Source organism: Natator depressus, chromosome 6 (genome assembly GCF_965152275.1).
Source record: "Natator depressus isolate rNatDep1 chromosome 6, rNatDep2.hap1, whole genome shotgun sequence".
Classification (NCBI taxonomy): Eukaryota; Metazoa; Chordata; order Testudines; family Cheloniidae; genus Natator; species Natator depressus.
Window position 1 is genome coordinate 45,503,894 of NC_134239.1, and position 23,881 is coordinate 45,527,774.

A 23,881-nucleotide genomic window follows, 5' to 3' on the forward strand; every position below is an offset into this window, starting at 1 on the left:
TCATTAGAACCACAGTCGTTGTCAGAAGAAGTGCCTGAAATGAGATGAGAGCAGCGGCTCTCAGTTGTTCTGTTAGGGCCTCGGGACTCCCAAACTTGCTCTTGCCTTTGGTCTGAAATACACTGAAGTTGACTGCCTTCCAATCACATTCCAAAAACTATCCATTGGGTAGGAGGTTTGTCCCAAACCATCTGGATTATAATCAAAAAGCCAAGTTAAACTCAGAGTCCCACAAAGTGGTCTGTAGCTGCCTCCTCTCCTGTTCTCTCCTTATGGAAAAGTCCTATAGAATCTAATATGGATGAAACCAATTGAGTTCTATAGAATTGTAATAGGGTGTACTGAAATTATTCTAACCACCAATAGACGTTAGAGCATGAGAGCCAGAGAAGTCTAAGGAATACAATTCTCTATTCAGATCTATAGGATGATTTAAAAAAAAACAACTTCCATTTAATTCTATCGGACTTTACATAAAGGCTTATAATTGAATTCTGAAGAGAAAGCTGATCTGTGGGTTTTTAATACCACATGGTATGATACTGCAAACAGTTTTAGTCATCTGCCAGTCAGAAATAAGTAGTATAGTCATGGCTGTTTACTGGGGGGGGGGGTAAGAGAGATTTTTTTTTTTAAAGGAACTAAGGGCTAGGGCTACGAAGGGATTTAAGGTGCCTGAAGTGGCAAGTAGGTGCTAAGTACAACATATAGGTGCCACCGAGATCCTCACACCCCCAGCTGCCATGCAACCTGATAAGCACAAAGCTTTACTAGGCCTTGTAGTCTGCCAGTAGGCATGCGTAAAACCCGTTAAGTACTGATGCCACACCTAAACCTAGAGTTTTGTCCAACTAGGCATACCCACCTATCTCACCTGTGAGTCCCAATCCACTAGGTGTGCTCTGAGCATGCCTACCAGATCAGGTTGTGGACAAACAACAGCCGAGCATGACTACACAGGGACGTTTGGGGGCTGGTTAGCTGGTTGTGTATCCCCAAAGCATCTAACTGGGCAGTGGTTAGGGGCAGAGGCTCTACAGCTTGGAGAGTAGGGCATTTAGCTGGATTGTGGGAGCTGCAAGTTCAAGTGCCTCTTGCAGTGAATATTGGAAGTAGAAGAGCTTCAACAAGAGACACAGAGCACTATGTCTCAGAATAACCTATAGCCTGGTGGTCAGGACACTCACATGGGATATGGGAAACCCAAATTCAAGCCTCAGCTCCCAATCAGGCAGAGAGATTTGAAAAACTGGTTTCCCACATACCAGGCAAATATCCTAGCCACTGGGCTATTGGCAATAGTGGGTGTTTTTTTGTGAGAAAAGGTTGGTTTAGATCCTTACTCCAGGAGAGGATTCATAGTTGTAAATCTCAAGTGGAGATAGGCACGTAACTACCGTTTGAAAGACCAGGCTTAGGCTTCACTCATCAGCATTTCCTAAGGACGACCTTAGGTGGCTCCCTGCTCAGCATTCTGGCTTTCGTGGAACTTATTTCTTAGGCGCCCAAACTCTCCCCATGCATTTTATAGGGAACCTGGATGTCTAAATCAGGAGCGTTCATTCCACTGGGTGGCCAGTGACTCAGCTAGACATTACAGAGTCAGCATTTGTGGATCTTCACCTAAATCCTCATAACTCTCAGCTTCACTTGTTCCTATTTTATCCAGCAGGTAATATTTCTTGTTCAAGCTAAAAAATAAGAACCAAACTAAACAGACTTTTTGTCTGGGTTTTAAAGGATGAATTATGAAGGTTTAACTACTTCCAATTCTGAGCAGAAACATGCATTGTTGCTTTCTGTCTCTATGTTGCTCACATTAGAACTCTTGGTGTCCAGTTGCTAATTAGCCTTCAGTTACCAACACTTACACCTTCAACTGTTTCACTTGCAAATCCCAGGAATTTAGCTTGTTACAATTGTGATCCAGCTCCCCATTGTCAAAGACTGGGGAGGCAGCTCTGCCACTGATGAACTACCTCTCTCATACTTACACTGTCTGAACCACAGCCTGAAATATAAGACAAGAGCTGAAAAATTACATCTTTGATGAAAAAGTAATATGTTTTCTACAGCAGTATAGCACCCCTTATCCCACTCTGGGGCATTTGTACAGGTACTACCCACTTAGACACTAACACCACTTCCTGACGCCCCTAGTGTGGGTGCTTCTTGGCACTGTCCTTCCCATTTCAGTACAGACCCAGCCCCAAATCCGTTTTGTTTGTGAGATCTAAAAGTAGCACAGCACTAGGCAATGCCCTGGGTGTAGAATTCCCTTAGAAAGATTCCTTCTCCTCCACCACCTTCACCTCCCAGTTTTCTGGATCCCTCACTTTACCTTCTAGCTTCACTGCTTTCTCCCCATTTCTTTCCCTGGTGTCTCAGTCTTTCCGCAACTGCTCCATCTATCTTTAATTATTTCTTGCTTCTTATAGGGAAGTGAATAGGTCTTCTGGCCAATTTGCCTCCTCCTGTAACTTGCACTTTGTGGCAAACTCCGAGGCTAGTGGGGGGATCTGATTGTATGGATTGTTCTTGCTGTAGAATTCCTTCCAGGGTCAAGACTTTTTTTTTGTGGGGGGGGCGGGGAGGGGCGGGGCGCTGTAGTATCCTAGACTACCTCCTGGCCAGGCTATTGCTAAAACCACCCCTGTACAAAATGTGATAGCTAGGGGCCACAGTACTTTACAATTGCATAACATACCTAATTTTAAAACACCATAAAGCGTCTTACCAATATTTTTGTACAAATCTTCTTGTGCCCCAGAGATGGCCCCAAATCAAAACTTTGATTCCAACATCCCTAAATTTTGGGGTGTTTCAACCCAGGCCAAGATGTGAAAGTTGCAGTTGCAGACCATCTTAATAACAAAATGACAATAAATGGCTACATGTTGTCCTGCATTACAAATTGCATAGTACAGCAATAGTAGAGACCTAAGCCTGCACAGCATGTGGTGCAATAGTTCTGGTTATGCAAACATCCACCAGACACAGCAGAAGGGAGTCTACAGCTCTAGGAGATAATTCCAGGAACCAAATGCTCTCCACAGCAAGCTCTCTGGGGCCAGGTAGATTTTCAGTTTAAATTCTGACTAGTTATGCCAGTTTAATCAGCAGTAACACAGTTGAACATTCCTCTAATGGCTGGCATTAGATCACTTTTAGTCGCTTTCAGGGACTTCATTATAGCATTGCATTTGGAGTTGCTGTGGTACTACGGGGAAAGACAGCTGCCAAACCAAGTATGCAAAGACATTGAGCCACTGTACAAAACCCCTGTCCTCTGGGGGCATCACTAAAGCTATGTCGATCTCAGGACACTCAAATTGTAAAAAATGTAAGGCTGGAAGGGGACCTTGAGAGGTCAGCTAGTCCAGCCCCATGCACTGAAGCATGACCAAGTACACCTAGACTGTCCACGAGAGGTGTTTGTCTAATCTGGCCTTTAAAAAACCTCCAATTACGAGGATTCCACAACACCCTTGGAAGCCTATTTCAGTGCTTAACTACTTTAATAAAAACAGTTTTTCATAGTATCTAACCTAAATCGCCCTTGCTGCAGATAAAGCCCCTTATTTCTCATCCTGCCTTCAGAGGACAGAGAACAATTGATCACTCTCCTCTTAACCACCATTAAATTCTCAAATGTGTTATCAGGTCCCACCTCAGTCTTCTTTTCTCAAGACTAAACATGCCCAATTTTGTTAACCTTTCCACATAGGTCAGGTTTCCTAGATCTTTCATAATCTGTTATCTTCCCTTCAATTTGTCCACATAAGTTCTGGGTGCAAAACCTTAAAGTAACCGTTGATGCCAACTGAGGCCTCCTGGGTTTTAAGGTGCTAAACTCATTGTCCATCCAACAGTGGACAACTGTGCCTCCACCCTTATGAAGCACACTAATAGAAGCTCGTGGATTTTTGATGATCATCTGCAGGTCCACACCCCCCATGTATGGGAGCATGTGACTCAATAATAAATTATAGCACTTCATGGGCTTTGAGCTGTAAACATACAACTTTCATTGATGTCAATGGGTATTAGACCTGTGTAACAGATTACAAGACAGTGCAAGCGCTGTACCAGTTTTCACTAAGAAATCATCACAGAACCCATCTGAACCAGGTAAGTATGATAGTCTCAGATCTGTACGTTATCTAGGGCTTGTTTCAGCAATGCACTTCCTTTAAGGTGGAATCCAGTTATTTTTTAACAGTGCACAGCAACACTACAGAACAAGAAGTGAAGAGAAATACTCTATCCAACTGCAACTTCAGAGGGAATTCAGGGTCAGCTGGATTTCCCTGAATGAACAAGTCAGGTCTTCGGCTAGGCAAATACATCTTTTAGCTGTAAATATCATACAACTTCTTACTATTTATCTTTTTAAATACTCACATTACATTTAGCAAATTTTAGATGCCAAAGAGGGAGCACAAGAGTTTGTTTTAGGGAGAGGGCACACATTGGGCCACATTCTTAGCTAGAGTAAATCAATTACTTCAATGCTTTTACACTGAAGTATGCCCACTGAGAACTTGGCCCCTATTTCTCTCTCCATCATGTTTTTGTTTAAGTTAGTTGCAAACCTAGTCACAAATGTAGTCAAAGTTTCAGAAGGAGAATAGCCAACATGCTTTAAGTATAGTTGTCACGGAAAATATTTCTACCGAGACAGACACTACTTGCATAGTATATATGTTTTGGTTTCCTGCACTCAGGAGTGAGATTTACAGTAGTGATTAGGATCACTTGTTTCCCCAATCTGAATAGGAAAGGTACAAAGAAGTTCAATTAAAAAAAAAACAAAAACACAAAAAACACACACATGCACTGTGGATAACATCTTAGTTCTCAGAATAACAGCCGTGTTAGTCTGTATTTGCAAAAAGAAAAAAAAAAAAAGAGTACTTGTGGCACCTTAGAGACTAACCAATTTATCTGAGCATAAGCTTTCGTGAGCTACAGCTTACTTCATCGGATGCATGACATTTAAAATGAATCACAGTGATGTAAGCAACAAAAAATGAATCACCCTTGATTTATGGAAGAATACAAGGAAATAAGTTACATAGCAAACTGTGTGAATTAGAATCTTTTGTCTTATATTCTATTGTAGTATACAAATTTCTCCTTGGTAGTATGCAATCAGAGCTTATTTAGCTCAGCCACCTTATAAGCAGAATTTAGAGATAGGAATTTTTGTTGATACAGATTTTATCTTGGGCTCATTCAAGGGTGAAAAAATATGAATTTGTTGGTCAGATGCTAAGAAACAAAAGACCGAACAATAAGACAGCTCATCATCATAGACGGCTTAGTTATACCATTGTAAATTTGGTGTGGTAAGGATAACTTGGTTTCATTAAGCGCATCCCAAATCCCAAGCTATATGCTTGTGTACTCTTCTTGCCACCAAATAGGCCCAACCCCTAGGCTCCTCCTTTTGAAGGGGCAGGAATTAACCCCAGAAACAAATGCTGCCCTCAGTTATGAAGTATCACTTATCTGGACACAATAAGCCATCCATTAGTACAAGGCACCTTTTGGGGCCCCCTATTAGGAGTCCCATATACCTCCTCTCCAGCAATAGCACAAAATACCAGGGCTCCAATGCTTACATATGCAGAGGAAAAATCTCTACGCTGCTGGAGATTCCAAATTGACCCCAGGCCCACTCTTAGTCACAAAGAAGGTACCCTCTGACCCTCATGCTGGTCACTTGGGCTCTGGTGCAGGTTTGGAGGGGTGAACCCTGGTTTCTGCTGTATTGCCTGTAGGTCATTCCCACAATCATCAGCTGGTCAGGGCTCCTCCCTTGGGTCTAGGTAGTGTTTAGACCAACTCCCTCCAGCAGCCTAGAGGAGTAGATTCACCCCCTCAAGGCTGGGCACAGCAAAGCAAGCTCTCCTCATCTGATTTCCTTACCAATAGCTACTCTGGCTTTGTGGTGATCTGCTTCTTCTTGTGACTCAGTCCTCCAGCAAAAACACTTACAGTTTCCCACCCCTTTCAGGGTAACAGAGAATCCAACAAATACAGTCTAATATCATTATATCAGGTTTTCAGTCAGACTGACCAGCCCTCATATCCTCTCATCTCAAGGCTTTTAAAAGTTCTTCTTTCCTTATGAGTGGCCTTCATATCACTTTTCCTCAGTAAATAGTAGGAGGAAACCCCCCCCACACACACTCCTCCAGGGACCCCAGAATGAGCAGTCACAGTCTGTCCATTTACACCCACCCACTACGTCCCTAGGCTTCTTCCTACTTCATCCTGTCAACAGGACTTTCCCACAGCCCATTCCTGTGCCCACTATGTACTTTGCAGACTCCACCGCATCTTAAGGTTCACTCTTTTGTCAAGGCAAGGGCTCCCACTTGGAATCTCCCAACATATCCCAGCTGAAAGTATGTATACTAAACACACCCATTTCTGCCCACCTCATGCTTGAGCTTTTCTCTTCTAGGTTTCCTCTATGCTCTGTTCCTCAGCTGAATACCTTCCTGGGCTTATTCTCCAGACAGCCAGTCCTGTGAGGGCTCACCACCAGACCTTTCTCACCCCCAGGGGCTTTTCCATCTATCTCCTGACCCCTTGGCAGAGCTCTCTACTCAGAAGAGGATCCCAGTACCAGCTCTCACCTCTCTATTTCTTCCATGACTCTGCCAGTGTCCCTCTGCTACTCAAAGGGCAGCTTAAGAGCTTGAATTCTTGTTCTGCTGCTTCTGCTCTGAAATTCCTCTCTTTACACTAACAACCCACCTGGGACTTCTCTTTAATTGGGTCTGGCCCACCCTCCAGCTGCAGCTAAGTACACTAATTGAGATTTCCAACTCCCCTTAACCCTGGCAGTGCCCCATCACAAGCAGTAACGTGCTCAGGCCTCAACCCTGTATGTCCTCTGTATTCCCCACCCCTCTCAATGCCAGCTGATTGGTACAGAGTCAATTAAGTGCCCTACAACCAATTACCTGTCCCCACTTGCTCCTGCCTTGGGGCATCATTCCTATTCTCTAGTGAGAAACAGGCTGGCAGCAGGAAGTCAGGATAGAATTTCCTCCCAGTTCCTCTGCCAGCCAGGGCTTGATGGGGTGAGCAGAGAGGAGCTGATCCCACTCAGGGCTATGGCTGGCCCTTTCTCGTTGCAGTCATGTGGGTGTGGACTAGCAGCTCTACATTATAGTAACACAACTGACTTCAATATAGTTATTGTGAAAGTCTAGTCTCTTTCCATCAGAGCTGGGAGAAGACCAGCATTTTCTACAAGCATTTAATCAAATTTTAATATTAGTTCACTTTGGCTGTGCCTGTCCACCTTTGGTATTCACATTATGGGAACTGCTGAATGATAAGTGAACATGAAGCCTCCTACAAAGCAAATAAAACCTACATAGTCCAGTATTCACACTAGAAGTGTCTGTCTTATTCAGTTGGGACACAGCAGGAGAACTCCTTCCCCAGTGCCAACCCACAGGGACAGTTAAAGAAGCCATACAGGATCTAGCTACCACATTTGTAACTAAGACCATGCACGTACATGTATTTGCCTTGTGTCATTGCAATGAGAAAGTTTAAATTTCAACACATGACCTATCAAGTAAAACTTATAGTAACCTTGTGATGGGGGCTGGCCTTACTGGTAGTGCCCCTTTCTGTGGCATCCCTCAACAGCAATCAATCACTCTTAACATCTTTCAGTTGGTAGTGACTTGACCCTCCAACTGGATCACCAATTGAGTTTGCCAAGAGTCCAACTAACAGAAATGTTCTTCTGCCCACCTCTGGCCATGTTGATGACAAACCCTTTACTTGGGGCTTACAAAGTCTCTATCTTCTCCTTCTTTCCAAGGGGGGGGCAGGGGCAGGGGGAGAGAAAGGAAGTTTATGCTCCCTCCACAAAAAAGAGTTTTTGGTAGGTTCACACACTCTCTTTACTAGGGTTTCAGGCAGTCTGTGATCAGCTCCTGTCCCCTGTCAGGCTCCTAGTTCAGGACTCCTCTCCCCAGGCTCCTCCCAGCTCTTAGGCCCTAGATCTCCTCCCCAGGGCCTAAAGTAGATACCCCTCACAAGCCCTGCTCTTGAAGTAAGAACTTCTGCTGTGCCCTTACTCAGGAGCTCTCAGGATAGATTTGCCTCCCTTCTGAGCTGTCTGGCTTCCTTTTAAGCCCTTCCTCCAGCTGCAGCTGGCTCTGCAGGTGTGGCGGGGTGGAATCACTTGGGCCCAGAACTGGTCCTTAATTCCTTCTGTCACAGTGTGGGATTTATACAGTCCCATCCCAAACCTATTTTTTCTAGGAATGATCTAGAAACAGAACGTCTCAGCTTAGCTATGGGATCAGGCCAGATAATGCAGGAGAGGCCTGTGTGGCTCAGTAAAGAATAGGTTTAAAAATTTCTAAAATTCCCTCATCTTGCTTATCTGCTACCTCTCCCTAAACTGCAACTTTCTGCCAAAAATGACAATAATAAGAGTTACATTCATTCAGTTAAGTCACAGAAACATCATATGTTATGTGACCAAGCATAACTGAACAGTAGAGCTTGAGTTTTGAATGAATAGTAACAAATATTTACAGTGATCAATCCACAAATACAAAAAATAAGATGAAGGAAAAAAATAGAAAATGCTTAAACAGAAGGAACTCATGAACTACTCTTGGGTATTTTGCAAAGCTAAATGTACTGAGTATATTATTCAATCAGCTATTCACTTAACTCTATTTTTGGGTAGCACTGATTTGTGGGAAATGTTCCTTATGTTAATACAGGGATGGTCCCTATATATTTGAGCATATGAAGTTTTTTCTTACACCCTCCACATTTCTTTAAACAATAATAAAAATATTTCAAAATGCTCTCAGAGCTATTTAGAAAACAATTTGCCAATGTATAACATTTGCCTGCCATTCTCGTGTGTTGTCTCTAGAAGGAAAGACATTGGTGATGTTAATACACTGACTTATATATGGTATATTATGTGAAGGCAAAGGGCCAGATCTCAGATGGTGTAAATCAGCATAGCTCCACTGTAGTCAAGAAACAAGATGCAAGGATCAAACATTCAATAAGAGGTCTAAATCCAAGGTTTAGGGCTAGATACTCAGCTAGTGAAACTTGAAGTTACCCCAGCTGAGAACCTGGCTCAAATGTCTGGTCTACATTACAAACTTTTGCTGGTATAGTAATATCAGTTAGGGGTGTGATTTTTAATAATATTTCTATACTGGCAAAAGCCCTAATTGAGACACAGTTATACCAGCATAAAAGTGCTTTTGCAGGCATAGTTTATTTTACTTGGGGAACCTGTATATGCTATACCAGGAGCAGCATGTTTCAGATGCCACAAGCTGTGTCCACATTAGGAAGGTTTTTCTGGAATAGCTGTACCAGTATTGCTACACTGGCAAAGCTTTTCTCGTGCAGACCAAGCCAAATAATTTATTTTAGATGCCCTTATGAAATGTCTGTTTGCTTCTTCAGATGAACAGTTGAATTTAGGCAAACTATTGTGTGCACACAATATACTTCTTGTTTACATGCACAATTACCACAATTGTCCATGCAATTTAAGAAAATAGGTAACTGCATGCACATATCACCAGAACTGGCTGTTAGCTCATGTAATTACCTGATTGCAAGATGAGCTGTATATTAGTGCAAAGCAAACAGAGTAGTTAAACTTTATTGTCATTAAAATACACTTTGTTGGCTAGTCTCTTAAGTATTTACTAAAAATAAACCAAATTGTTGTCAGTACAAATTATTTGCTGACACAAGTATTAAAAGAGCGGGTGACAAGAAAATATAAAATTATCGTTGATAAAGTTTGCGGGTGACACAAAAATTGGGAGAGTAGTAAATAAAGCAGTGGACAGACCACTGACACAGAGTGATCTGGATGATGTAGCAAACTGGGAACAAGCAAAACAATATGAGTTTTAATATAGCTAAATGTAAATATAAACACCTGGGAACAGACAATACAGGTCATACTTATATGATAGTGGACTCGATCCTGGATGCAGTGACTGAAAAAGATTTTGGGTCATGGTGGATAATCAGCTGAACATGAGCATCCAGTGTGACTGGCCAAAAGTGCTAATGTGAGTGCCTTGGATGCATAAACAGGGGGATCTCAAGTAGAAGTATAGAAGTTATTTTACTTCAGTATTTGGCACTGCTGTGACTGCTGCTTGTAATACTCTGTCCAGTTCAGGTGTCCACAATTAAAGGATTTTGAAAAATTTCAGAGGGTTCAGAGAAAAGCCACAAGATTGACTATAAGACTGGAAAACATGCTTTAAAGTGATAGACTTAAAAAGATCAATCGATTTATCGTAACAAAGAGAAGGTTAAGGGGTGACTCGATTACAGTCTATAAGTACTTAAGTGGGAAGCAAATGTTTAATAATGGGCTCTTCATTCTAGCTGATAATTTTTAAATCAGGATTAGATTTTTTTTTTCTGAAAGATCTGTTCTAGGAATTATTTTGGGGAAGTTCTATAGCCTGTGTTATGGAGCAAGTCACACTCACTAGATGATCATATATTTTAATTCAAATTAATGATTTTTTTAGAAATGCCTTCAGCCAATTTCTAATCATGTGTAGTCAAAGTTGTTAATCAGGCTGCAAGTGTCCCCATTTTCTTAATTGTTTAATTCTGATCAACTGCATTTTTACAGAGGGTGCTTTTAGGGCCCAACCACAGCATAGGTATGCGTGTTAATGGGAGGCAGTTCTGTTCAATGGATTGGTTTATGTGGTTATGGGTGACGGGTGACTGATGATCCAAATACACAAAGACAGTATGCTCTTTATGAGAAAGTAAACTGTGTCTGTGCTTTTACAGAAATATATCAATGCTTGTATAAGACAGCTCTTTACTAGATCAACTGTAACTTCAATATCTCCATTTGTCTGTGGAACATTTTAGTGAGGCTAATGGCTTTGTTTTTCATGTATCATGCTTTAAATATCATAACATAACACTCCATGTTCATCTCAGATGTTTAAACACTGCTCCACCATAATCTCATAGATATAGCTACTGCTACATAAAAGGAAATCACTTTAGGCCTGAGTCTGTCACCAATGCCTACAGAAATCGTATAGCTTTCACTTGGAAGGCTGTCTGTGAAACAGCTGAAGAATTGGACCCATATCAAGAGTACATGTGATAGAGAATGGTTAGTCTTTCAGGTATAAGCACTACACAAAATCTATCCCTCTACCATCACTGTGAAACAAATATTTGTTATGTAATGTTCTACTGGAACATAAAATTTCTGCATGCTTAGCATCAGATAACATGAAACGGTGTTATACCTAGATCAGGAATTTCTCTGTACACGTAAGTGTTATCTGGCAGAATATTTTACAATGTGAATACAAAGCTGAAAGAGCTGGACTTTCTATTTCCTAATTTTATGAAGGAGAAAAGTACTACTAGATAAAAGCACAGAGATAAATGTATTCTTCCAAAATATATCAGAAGATTAATTTTAATTGGAAATTATTTAAAACAAACAGATTCTAACTTATTCCTCCACAAACTTTGTATGCATTCAAATTTTAGAATTTGGATATGGATGTGAATGTTGCAATTTGGCCTCATCTTTATAATGGTTGAGCCAAAACTGGATCTGAAAATTTTCAGGTGTTAGAGATTCAGATGAAAATCTGAGTTTTGCTGCTTGGGCCTATCTCAAATTAAAATTTTGGAACTCCTGAACCTCAAAATGTTTGGGAGTTCCATTTGGATAAGCATCCAAAAGTTTAGCTCCAAAGCTTTTAGGGCTGCAAATTTAGGCTGGGATTCTCAAAGGAGCCTAAGGGGGTGAGGTGCCCAACGCTCATTGATTTTCAGTGGGAATTGGACACCTAATTCCAATATTTGCCATTGAAAATTCCAGCCTTGTCCTCTATGTTTCAGAGGAACAAGCTCCACGCTCACAAGGATCCAAGAAGTGCAAAAGCAACAACACATGTGTGAAAATGATAATTACATGGTGAAAAAAATTAAGCAACTCTTTCAAAATTCACAAGAGGTCAGTCTGAGTTTTGGTCCAAGTCAATTGCTTTTTCAACAAACCACCTTCAAATAAAGCCACACCTTATAAGAGCCAGTCTTCTTCCATTTACTAGTGAGACTGTTTAGTGCTAATCATTACCCCTGAAATAGAGAGTAGAACTAAGAGGAGGGCAAGTAACATTTAGGTTTAACTTCAGCAGTGACATAATAATTAATACTTATATAATACCTTACAGCTCTCAATCTTAAAACACTGTGTAAAGAAAGTTAAATTATTAATCCCACATTGCAGATGGGGAAATTTAGGTACACAGAGATTAAATGACACCCAAAATTACACAAATCAGTAGCAGAGTCAGGAATAGCATTCAGCCCACTGCCCCATCCACTGGAGCCCCATCCTCCTTGATGTCTAAGGTGTGTATATACTGATGACCTAAATGGCTCCTTCTACCTGTTTGTAAGAATAACTTACCGAGGGAAAACTGCATGGGGGAAGGGGTTGTCCTGGGTTTCACCCTTAAATCATGGTTATTGGGAGTATCTTCCTGAGGTAAGGGGCATCATCACAGAAGCCTCCTTACCAGTGTCTGGACAGAATAGCTCCCACAGGAGCTGTTTTTCCAGGGAGGTCCCAAACCTCAGGCTACCCACAGAATGCCCCTTGAAGAGACTGTGGCATTTCCAAATTTCATCATGAAGGGATCTAGCAGACTCTATAATATTACAGTAATATAATATTTGCTGTCTTTTCCCAACTGTGTATGAGTTGAGAGATTCCAGTGAACCCCTCCAAATCCCACATATATCCAGATTCCCCTTAAGAGGCATCTGTTGTTTCAGTAGGAATTGGAAGCATGCTGTGTTAAAAAAATAGCTTGGACCAACCAGGTGTACAATATCATTCATTTCCAATGGAGACATGCCAGGGATGATTTTGGCCCCCTATCTCTATTGCAAAATAGGAGCCAAAGTCATTCCACTTCATTTTGAGTACTGTACATATAGGCAAGATTTTTTTAAAAAAATCACTTTATAACAGCTCAGAAAATGTGCCCTAGAAATAACCCATCTTTTTTTAAAAAGGAGGACTTGTGGCACCTTAGAGACTAACAAATTTATTTAAGCATAAGCTTTTGTGAGCTACAGCTCACTTCATCGGATGCTGTAGCTCACGAAAGCTTATGCTCAAATAAATTGGTTAGTCTCTAAGGTGCCACAAGTACTCCTTTTCTTTTTGTGGATACAGACTAACACGGCTGCTGCTCTAAAACGATCTTTTAAAGAAGCCCTTTCCAAACTGGTTAGGCCCACAGCACTGGGAACAGAGCATAATTAAAGCTATTTTCTCTAAGGTTAAAATATGCCTGCAATGTTAGATAATTAAAGATGCTTGCTGACTCTGTAAAATATGCCTGCTAGCTTTTGCATCCAAATGCCACAAACAAGAATATTTTAAAGTAACAAGTCTGAAAATTATCACTCTGCCTCATAACTCCCTGACATTAGTCTGAGTGCTGGAAAGTATTTTACACATAGATATAGAAATGTTTGCAAGAGCAACTACTGTATGTAAAAGAGTATATTTTTTTAACCAAAATAATAATAATAAAAATATTTCTTCTGCCTTGGAGACATGTTTGAAATAAGCTTCCCATAAAAGTAAAACATGAAAGTTGAACTGTGGTTGAAAAAAGCCCTAAAATGTTGCCTTTGAAAAGAAAAATGTCTCAGACAAATCAGATAAGAATGTATATGATGGAGTCCATACAATATAAAACAATGAATTCATATTTCCAGACCTCTACCCTGCAGTTTTCAGCTCCCTTAAAAAAAAATTAATCTACAAATACAATTGGGCCCTTTTTCCCCCTTCAGACTACATAAGATGCATCATGAAAACTGTTAGCTATATTTTTAAAATGAGATAATTCTATTATCTTTCCTTGCTGTGCTACTTAATTTGGTTCAGCAAATCAGCACCTGAATACATATAAGTAAGTGAACTTAAATATAAAGTAAAGCAGATATTCAAATAAACATAGAAGTTAATAAAAAAACTGAACAGTGACACTGACTAAACAATTAATATCAGTTCATAATGTCAGTAATCATGTCTTCTTGGCTTGCTTTCTGTTGACTCCTTCTGACTATGACTTGATGCGTTTCACTGGGGTAATATTGTTGCAAGTGCAAGGGAAACGTAGGTAATAACCACAGCTGGAATTTGGCCAGTACACCAGGATTAACATCCCAACTTTTAAGAAAAGAACCATGGGATCTTTAAAGACCACAAATGGCCAAGACTTCATTTTATGTCTCGTCTGAAAAGCAGTACCACCTGCAGCACAGTGTTCCCAAACACCTTTCTGGGTCGTTGGTTCAGTAGAGTCTCAGAAGGAGAGATCTCCATGTACTAAATTGTCAAACACCATTCATGCAGGTTTTCCTTGGAAATCTCCCATTCTCAGTTTGTGAGATCTGGCAGGAGCACGGCGTATCACTGCAGGTGTTGTTTTTGATGTAATCTTTTTGACCCAGATGTCCAGCAATGAACTTCCTAACACATTAACTCTCATCAACCCAACCTATGCAAAAATATATAATAAACAGAACAAACATGCTCAACACAACATGTTCATGTGCATCTTTTCCCTTTCAAATTAAATTCTTTAGATATAAAATATACCTAGAAGTCTCATGCCAGGAATTCTGGAAAAGTCTGGCCTAAGTTGCATTTTTGCTGATAGCAGTTTTTGTGGGAAAATATCAAATACACGTATTCTGTACTGAATGAGAAAAGACTACAGCATTGTTTTATTCATTTTAGTTCTCTAATATAATGTTTTATTGTTAATCGGTTCACAGTGCATTTCACAGATTGTCAACTGGCGTAAATTAGCTCCTTTGATTTAGTGGCTCTTTGTAGATTTACAAGGTCTGAGGATCTGGTCCTGCATTTTAGATGTAGTGAAGAAACCTTGCACTATTACTATTTACTCATTTTTCCTCCTCTAGCAAAGTTAATGTGTATTCTGTGGTACAGCATATTCCTGAAATACAGATGAAGAAATGAAAGTCCTGTATACTACTGACCTGCAATATCATAAATGAATAGCCACAAGCAACTCCTTTCTAATCTTTACATTTGCATTCCCTCAAGGAATGGCAGGAACTTTCCTAACCTCCAGTCTTTCTACAGGGAATGTTAACATACACACTTCTTTACAAATGGATATATATAACATGGCCTACTCTGAAGTTTCTATACAATAGCTTTCATGCATTTATTATATTTATTTCATCTTATACAAAGTATAATAAAGTAACTTTTTTCATAAATTATGTTTCTATAGACTAATATATTTGGATAATGGAAAACTTTGGATAAATGTTGGTACCTATAGTACATTCCTTTACTCCCCTTAGGCTACAGACTTGTCATAATTGGGTGCAGAATCATTGAAATCAGTGGAGTTGTACTTGCTAACACCAAGTCTGAATTTGGCCCTGTATTTCTGAGAGAAACTTTCTTTAGATTTGGACCTGGTATTAGCAGATTATGTTTGCTAACACTCCTGGTAGAAAAACTGGAGGTTCGGAAAGTTCCTACCATTCCTTGAGGGAATAAAAATGTAAAGATTAGAAAGGAATGGAGTTGCTTGTGGCTATTCATTTATGATATTGCAGGTCAGTAGTGTACATATACACTTTCTAAGCTAAGTAACAAATAGCTAGCCATTCAGTAAATGAAATTAGCATGCACACACACATACACACAGAATTTCAACTAACTACATTAAAGAAAATTGTGACCTGCTCACAGACATTCCACAAACAGAAATTTACCATACCATTTTTAATTTTGAATGATTTGCTCAGCTATAACACTGGATGCCTTGGAGATAATTGATTTTACACATTTACTCACCTGCTGATTAGGATACTGTATCTGTTAGTTCCAGAGCTCTGCCTACTGCCCTTGTTATTTAATGGAGGCTATGAGGTTGTGCCCTTCAGCCTTAGTATCTTAAATCAGCCTGACGGAGCTCAAAGCCAGGCGAGGAGTGGGTGGGCAAGTGGGCGAAGGAAGCACTGAGATCAGTTCATCTACATAATTCTGTAAAAATTCACATCTGCTTTGTATGGACCATGGAAGCAGCAAGAAACCTGTCTCTTTGATATCTTGTTCATTAAATGTTCTTCATCGTATACAGGGTACTGCTTCTCTGACTGGCTTTAGCAATCTCCTGTGGTATTATCACTCATCTGCTACTTTTTAAAGTAATTGCTATGGACATCAAGTGCTATATCATTAAAGCCTCTACGACTGACTTTATTGAATGTATTTTGTGAAATGGTGCCACTCTGGAATTGCTTTGTTTGTGACCTCTGGACTGTATCATTGCACTGTGCTCCACTTGGGGCTAGCATTAAATGCCACTCCGACGGCAGCTGCATTAGAAAAGAGTAGCATAAATACTTCCTCCGAGTTTCTATGATGGCCACACTCAGCAACCTGTGCTTTTTTCAATACCCAAAGCCCTAAAAATATAAGTGACCATCCTTTGCTATAGTGTTGCAGTGCTCTCCTCCTTAATAAAAGCCAAAATATAACAGAGACCCTTTTCCTCCCTTTCCAGCTGACACTAAAGATTTTGGGCTAGATTCTAACTTGGCCTACGTGCCTGCACATAAGCATGAGGGAATAAGGAGCCCCTTTCTTCACTCTTTGTGTACCTGCACAGTGTACCCCAATGCTAATTACCAGTCCACTAGATGAAGAGGGCACTGCCACCTGATACTCCCTCCCTGGGTAGATGAGTTTGGATGGGATGAGTTGTAATTTGCTGCTGACGTAAAGCTTTGGCTTTTCCCTCTGGCTGCTGCTGAAGCAATTTGTGCCAGGTACAGAGCTGATGCGTGTTGTTTCCCCTCGGCAGCAAGATCAGAATCAGGACAGGAGCTTTTTTGCTCTGCTTCTTATTCCAGGCTTAAGGAGTGATGTACTTCCCCCTTGGGGGGTGGCAGAGTCTGGTTTATACATTTTTGTTTGCCTTTGGAGTCTTTATTTATTGTGTGCATGGGTACGTTAATAAAGGCTATTTTTTATGCCAGTTCTGGGATCTGCTTGCTGGACTATGCTGTCTTTTTGAAATATATGATTTGAATTTTCTTACTACTCAGAGGCCTGTGGATACAAGCACCATCACGTAAATACAAACTAATTATTTTAATAGTGAGAGTGAATTATTTTTAAATGCACATCTTGTTGGTTTTTTTTTTCCTGCTCAGCAGGCTGGGCTATTTGTTGTTCCAATTTTGCTTTCAGTTACACTTGTGGCTTATATCCTGGAGTCAGAAACATTCACAAGCCCTATACCTCAGATTGCCTGGAGAAATAGATGAAGCACTTTCTCTAGGGTTCCTGTACCGAAGTCCTTAAAAGAGTGTTCACTAGATAAAAACTGTAAGAATTTCAAGATTTCACCCAATGAGATTAAAAACAGAAAGACAAGAAAGAATGTGTGTCTCCAGGAGTATGTTAAAGTGACATGCTGAGCGGAATTCAGGACATTGGGTCTGATTCTCCATCATGTTACACGGTTTTAAGCAATGTAGCTACATTGATGTAAATGGAACTACACAATACAAAACTGGAATAACATGATGATGCATCAGGCCTTTTGGCTTCAAACTGAGCATATCAGTCCCCTATTTATTTTAATCACCAATGCTTAGATTTTTTTTCCCTTTATCTCCTATTTCTGGAGGAGTGTTTGTGCAGTGTACTAACAGAAAACTGCCATCATTCATATTAATTTAGAGACAAATCCTGCATTCTCCGCTCAAGAAAAATGTCCATTGATGCTCTTTAGTTTTCAGTCCCCACCCATCCCGCAACCAAAGCAGTTGCTGGAGGGAGAACAAATAACTGAGACCGCCTAGAGATCCAACTGAGAGCCTAGAGATCATCTAGGAAGCAGAATAAAATGAGGATTTGGACAGAGCCAAAGGTACAGGGAGCACAACTGGCCAGATCTTCAGCTAGAGTAAAGCAGGGTAGTTGCAGCTTCAATGAAACTACATCAATTTATACAAGCTGCAAATTTGGTCCCATATTTCTGCTCATGCTGCTTCTCCTCAGATCTTTCCTATGATAATACAGCTGAAAGGGATGATCTGTTCTCTGTTCTACAGAGTCTCCTTCCTGGAACCTTCTTCCATCCAGTCTCTTATCTAAACATGTTTGTAGCTGAGTTCCTGCCCTGGTTATTTCCTCGCTGTCTGAATTATATTTATAAAGTGCTGGAAATGATCTTTATAAAACCTTACCTTTCCGTTCTCACCAGATAGCAGTTCTGAGTTTTATCCATTTACATAGACTTGCCTTCCCCTTACTCTGAATTTATTGTATGAGCCCTTTGAATCTTGTCTCAGTACTGAAGCTGCTCTGATTTGGATGTTAATTACAGTTTCTTTGTTGCAATTCAAAATCAATCGCCATGTTGATTCTTTTAGGTCTTGCTGTTGCTTCTGACTCCATGGACATCTGCTGAAGAGGAAATGTACAACATTTGTAACTAACAGGTTGGTTAAACATTCATTGCTTCTGACTGCCAGTGGATCTGAAACTCCTCTCACATTGATTTTACCCTGATCTGACTCACTGACTTTATTTGAATTATCCCATTTGAGACCAATGTAAGTGAGAGAAGAATCAGGCCCAGTGTGTGTCTATCATCTCAGCTCTGGTGTGTTCCATGGTCCCTCAACTGCTTGATATTGTTTCTTATCTATATGCTACCACTTAATCAACAGGTGCAAAGTCTTTGAGTTTCTACTTCAACTGTATGTCGATGACGTTCAACTGCTTTTTCCTCTTTTAAATTCTCTATCTCCAAGGTGCTATAAGTGCTGCTGGACTGATTCTCATTTATTCACTTTTGGAATATGGTACATTTAAATTCAAGTAAATGTTAGAAGGCAGATGGCAACCCCTATGAGTTCTGGGAGATATTTAATTATAATTCCAGGAGGCTAAATAACAACGCTGTTAAAGAATACAACTGAGTTTAAGGCCTTTTGGAGCCAAATCAGATGTATTAGGCTTGTATCCCTTTTACAGACAGTGGAATCTATGTTCTAGTTGGAAAAAATGCCTCACTCTTTATTCAAAAGCTTCTGATGGTGAGATACTTAGTCCATATCTTTATTGCTATTGGGTCATTAAAAAAAGAACAATAAAAATGCAAAATCCAACATAACCAATGTATAATTTCTGTCCATTCTAAATTCTGCATTTTACATGTTCATTGTATTTGGGCTTAGTAAAATATTACCTCTGGCCAAAATAATTAATAGTGATTTCCTTTTTGATAGAAGTCTGAAAAATCTTGGGAACACAAAAACATAGGCATTACCTATTAGTTGAGAACAGTCCAGGGAATAACATTTACATTACTTATTTGTAAAGCAGTTATTGATCTGGCTTATAGATCTTTGAGATGGTCCCTTTAAAACCTACATGGGCACTGAACCACGTGTTCTCTTGCCATACAACTTTCTTTCACTTTTCTTACTCAGCTCAGGAACTGTGGAATGTCTTCTAAGGGTTCTGGAAATACTGGTTCTGATTTTCCACTCCATTATTCCAGTTTTAAGTCACTCTGATTCCACTAACGTCAGTGGAGTTGCACAGCTGAAAAAACACTGCTATAATGGAATGGACAATCAGGGCCGTTAAATTCAGACCTTTTGCCATCTCACATCAGGTCCGCGATTTTCACTGCAAATCACTTTTGCTTTATTCCAAAAATACTTTGGAATATGTTGTTGTATTTGATTAATCAGATAACAAAAATTATGTTTATGTCAACATCAGTGAAAAAAGTCCCTCTTGTTAAGCCACTATACATGTATAGACCTATACTCTGAGCTTTGTGTTTTGAGAATTAGTGAGAACTGCAGCATATAAAATTACACATGTATTACACAGGCCTGATTTTTTTCTTTGGATACGAAGATGAAAGTTCTGAGCTATAGATGCCACAAGGAAGCGTGGCTAATAAAAATGCATGTGTGAGGGCCATAGCCAATGTTCTCGATGAAGGGAATTGTAGATTAAATAATATTTCCTCTTAGTAAATTAAAAAGAACATCCTTTTCTTATAAGTACAATGCAGGTTTATGACAACTGTCTGAATAGTTGATATTGCAATGGATTTTTTTATATTATACAGTACCTATCAAATATCATGAGTATTTTAGGACAGTATTACATCTTTTTTCTCCTTATCCTGTATCATGAAGCTGCTATGTACGAGGTTTACCACACAGTTGCTGATGGCCTCCCATTCCCAGCACTATAATCACTAAGAAGGAGGGATGTTTCTCCCATTTCAATTACATTTTCCTTCTCTTCTCTCCCTTTCTTATTAGAAACATAAACTCTCCCCAAGCTAAACTGTAGGAGGCCATTTAATCTGAAAAAAAAAAAGATATAAATCCCTACCTTTTTGTACAATGTATCTAGTGATTGTAAGCGTTGGGACTTGTGGGGTCTATTCCTGATTCTGTCACTGATTTGCTGTGTGAGCTTGGACAAATCACTTAACCTCCCTGGGCCCCTATTTGCCCTTGAACAGGATAGGGTTTATAATATTTCACACTAGAGGATTACGGTCTTGATCCTACAAGTTGCTGTGCATTTTAGCCCTGATGAGGCAAAGTATTTAAACATGTCCTCAACTTTAAGCATGCTAGCAGTCCCATTAACTAAAATGGAATTTAAGCACAATCTTGAGTGCTCTTGTAATGGCGACAGACCGCTTTGGATCAGGGTTGAAGTATTCCCTACCTTGTAGGACCTAGCCCATATTCATTAATGTTTTTAAGAGGACTCTGAGATCCTGACATGGGAAATGCTAGAGAAGTCCAAATCAAAACTTTTACTATGATCCCATATGCAGAAAAATACTGCTTTTATTAAAAGTGAGAGATTTGATATTTTATTTAAAATTAAGTTAAACAATCATAAAATAACATTTTCCTAATGTAAAGAAGATACAGTAAGTCAAAATAAGAAGGCTTCTAAATTGTTTTCCCCACAAGATTGTGTGTAAATCAGCAGGACAAGGCGCTAAGGTCTAGATTGTGCTTAACCCAGAGTGGAAGTGAAGGGGGCAGAGTGGAAGGGAAGAAAGGGGGCAAGAAGTTCCCCCTTTTGTGCTCCTTCACAAATTCCAAGAACAATCTCAGTTCTTGAGTACAAAATGTGTGAATTTTAGCATCAAGATCTAACCCTATTAGGGTTATAGGAAGGTAGAATATTAGACGTCCCGGGGTTAGGATGTATTATGTACTGTGTAATGGGGAATGTCAGCTGCCATTGGTATAACTTGTGACAATTTTTTTGTGTGGTTGGGGATCTTGATGATCTTTCAGGAATGAGGAACTCACAGGAAGTATTTGCATTAAAAAAAAAAAAACAACACAACACCCAAACTATAGCATGATTGCCAAAAGACTAATTGTTAAGTACTGGGAAAATGCTCGGAATATAGCTGAAAGGGAGAAAAAGCAAATGTGAACAGCAAATTAACAACTTATGGATAAATTTGGGGAAGTTAAAAATACACGGACTTGCTGTCTTGCCCTTTCCATTGAAAATTAGGATAATTCCTGTGCTCTGTGTTTGTGCACTCTGTGCTCTTCCATGTGTTTCCCCATTATCCTGTTTATATTCTTCCCATGTCCTCCTTTGAAATTATTAAAATGCTGAAATCATACAGGGAAAGGGAAGTTTGGAATGGTTGTCTCCTGAACCAGAGCAATAATTTCAGTGACACTGTTACTGAAGCACATATGCATTCCATGATGATACAGTGAAGAAACAGCTATCATATCCAGCCAAAGCTAATAAATATATCATTGAAAAATAAATTCACTTGTAGTGAATTATCTTGAAGTCTTTTGATTTTAAGAACACTTCAGGGGTCACATAAACAGCTTGTGACTCTTGTATTAAAATCACATAGGGCCAAATCCAACTCTCATTCAAGTTAACAGGATGTTTTCTGTTGACTTAAATGAGTGTTGGCTCAAGCCCATAATAAATTAGGCTATAAACAAATTAATGACAATGTGATTTATTATGGCTAATCAGCTGCAGCAGGGGAACTGTACGGCTCAAATTCAAGTCTAGGGAGGTATGTGAAGGAGAAGCTGTTTGTATGCATTTTTGTACTAACTATGATGGGTTTGATTCTCCAGTGTGCTATGTTCACTTTACACCACTCAGGCCACACAAAGTGAATGCACTACAGCTACAGATGCTCAGCAGGGGATCTGCCCTATTCTGAGGAACCCTGCCATGACATAAGAGGCAGTAGTAGAGGCAGCTAAGCCATCTCCTCTGCAGGCCCACCAAAGAGTTCTGGCATAAGGGGATGTGTCGGAGAGAGAGGATATGCAGAGCAGAACTTTCCTTTGCCAATCCTCTGCTGATATAAAGAACCAAGCAGTGAAAGATTAGGAAACAAAGGCGGCAAGGTGGAAATTTCTGCCTGTTCTCTAGAGTTGGGCCCTAATCTGAACCATTTATCGAAACCCCTATTCTTTCCTGGTGAAGTTAGAGATTTCAAGTAAAATGAGAGACCAATTTGATCCATCCCTGCTTTTGATTTTGCCCATCTTTCTTCTTTTATGAAGTCTATATATGCATTCTGTGAAAGATTTCTAAGGCCTTGTCTACACTACCACTTTGGTTGGCAAACCTTGTCAGTCAGGAGTTTGAATAAAACCCACCCGCACTGACCAACATAAGTTTCACAGAAAAAAGCAAGAGTGTGGCCAGTGCTATGGACGGTCTCCCACCAACATAGCTAACACGACTCGTTGGGGGTGGTTTCATTATGCCAGCAGGAGACAGCTCTCCTGCCAGCATAGAGCAGGTACACAGGCAACCTTACAGCAGTACAGCTGTGCTGCTGTGAGGTCCGTAGTGTAGACATAGCCTAATTCTGATAAGTACTGGAGAAATGGAGGGAATCATCATCTACGCATGTCAAACTATTTACAAAAAATAACTAATCGAATGCCACAATGCCTTAGTGAGACAGTATCATTGAAGGCTGGGCAAAACATAATTGAAGCTGGTGAATGAAACTGCCACTGTTCATTCAAGATGTTGGATCATACTAAAGAAGTTCTGTATTAAAATCACAAATGAGTTTGATTCCCCATAGTTTAAATTCCAAGCTATTACTAGTTAAGAGGTCTATTGGTTTTTGGTACTGTTTCTCTCCCTCTCTGTGTGAAACTTGCAAGCTGCTAATTGTGTTAGTACATCCTAAGACAGAGTCTGTTCTCTAAGCAATACTTTGTAACAACAGAAACAGCACACAGAGACTCCCTGCCCTTTTCTTGTATTTATCTCACTTTGTTAACAATTGTGATTAAAATAGAGATAGAGGATGTATGTGGATGGATGCTTGGTGTGAATAATAAATGAATGATCAGGAAGGTGCCAGCCTAAGAATCCAGTGTCCATCCGCTGAAGAAGGCGTCAAGTGGAAACAACCAGAGGACCCCCGGAGGGCAGACTGGAATCCACCCAACAGCCTCAAGAATGGGAGAACCAAAGAACAAGATAACATCTGGGAGCACAGAGCCGTCAGGAATGTGCCATCTGCTGATTGATTCAGCAACAGCATGATGAAGCAATTCCCATAGACTGGCATAGGAAGAAATTCCTATAAAAATGGACTCTAAAAAGTGAGAACTTTGGGGTCTGATTCTGCAAACTAACTTCCAGGAGCATCAGATGAGCATCTGA

The 23,881-nt window shown here is 40.0% G+C and overlaps 1 protein-coding gene across 1 annotated transcript in view; it reads right to left on the minus strand.

Annotated features, from left to right (window-relative positions):
• Nucleotides 1-18,434, minus strand: part of LUZP2 (leucine zipper protein 2) — a 443,808-nt gene extending 425,374 nt beyond the window's left edge. The window contains 1 exon segment of the mRNA XM_074955173.1: nucleotides 18,379-18,434. Coding sequence (XP_074811274.1) covers nucleotides 18,379-18,419 — 41 coding nt within the window. The 5' untranslated portion in view covers nucleotides 18,420-18,434.
• Nucleotides 18,435-23,881: the final 5,447 nt, after the last annotated feature.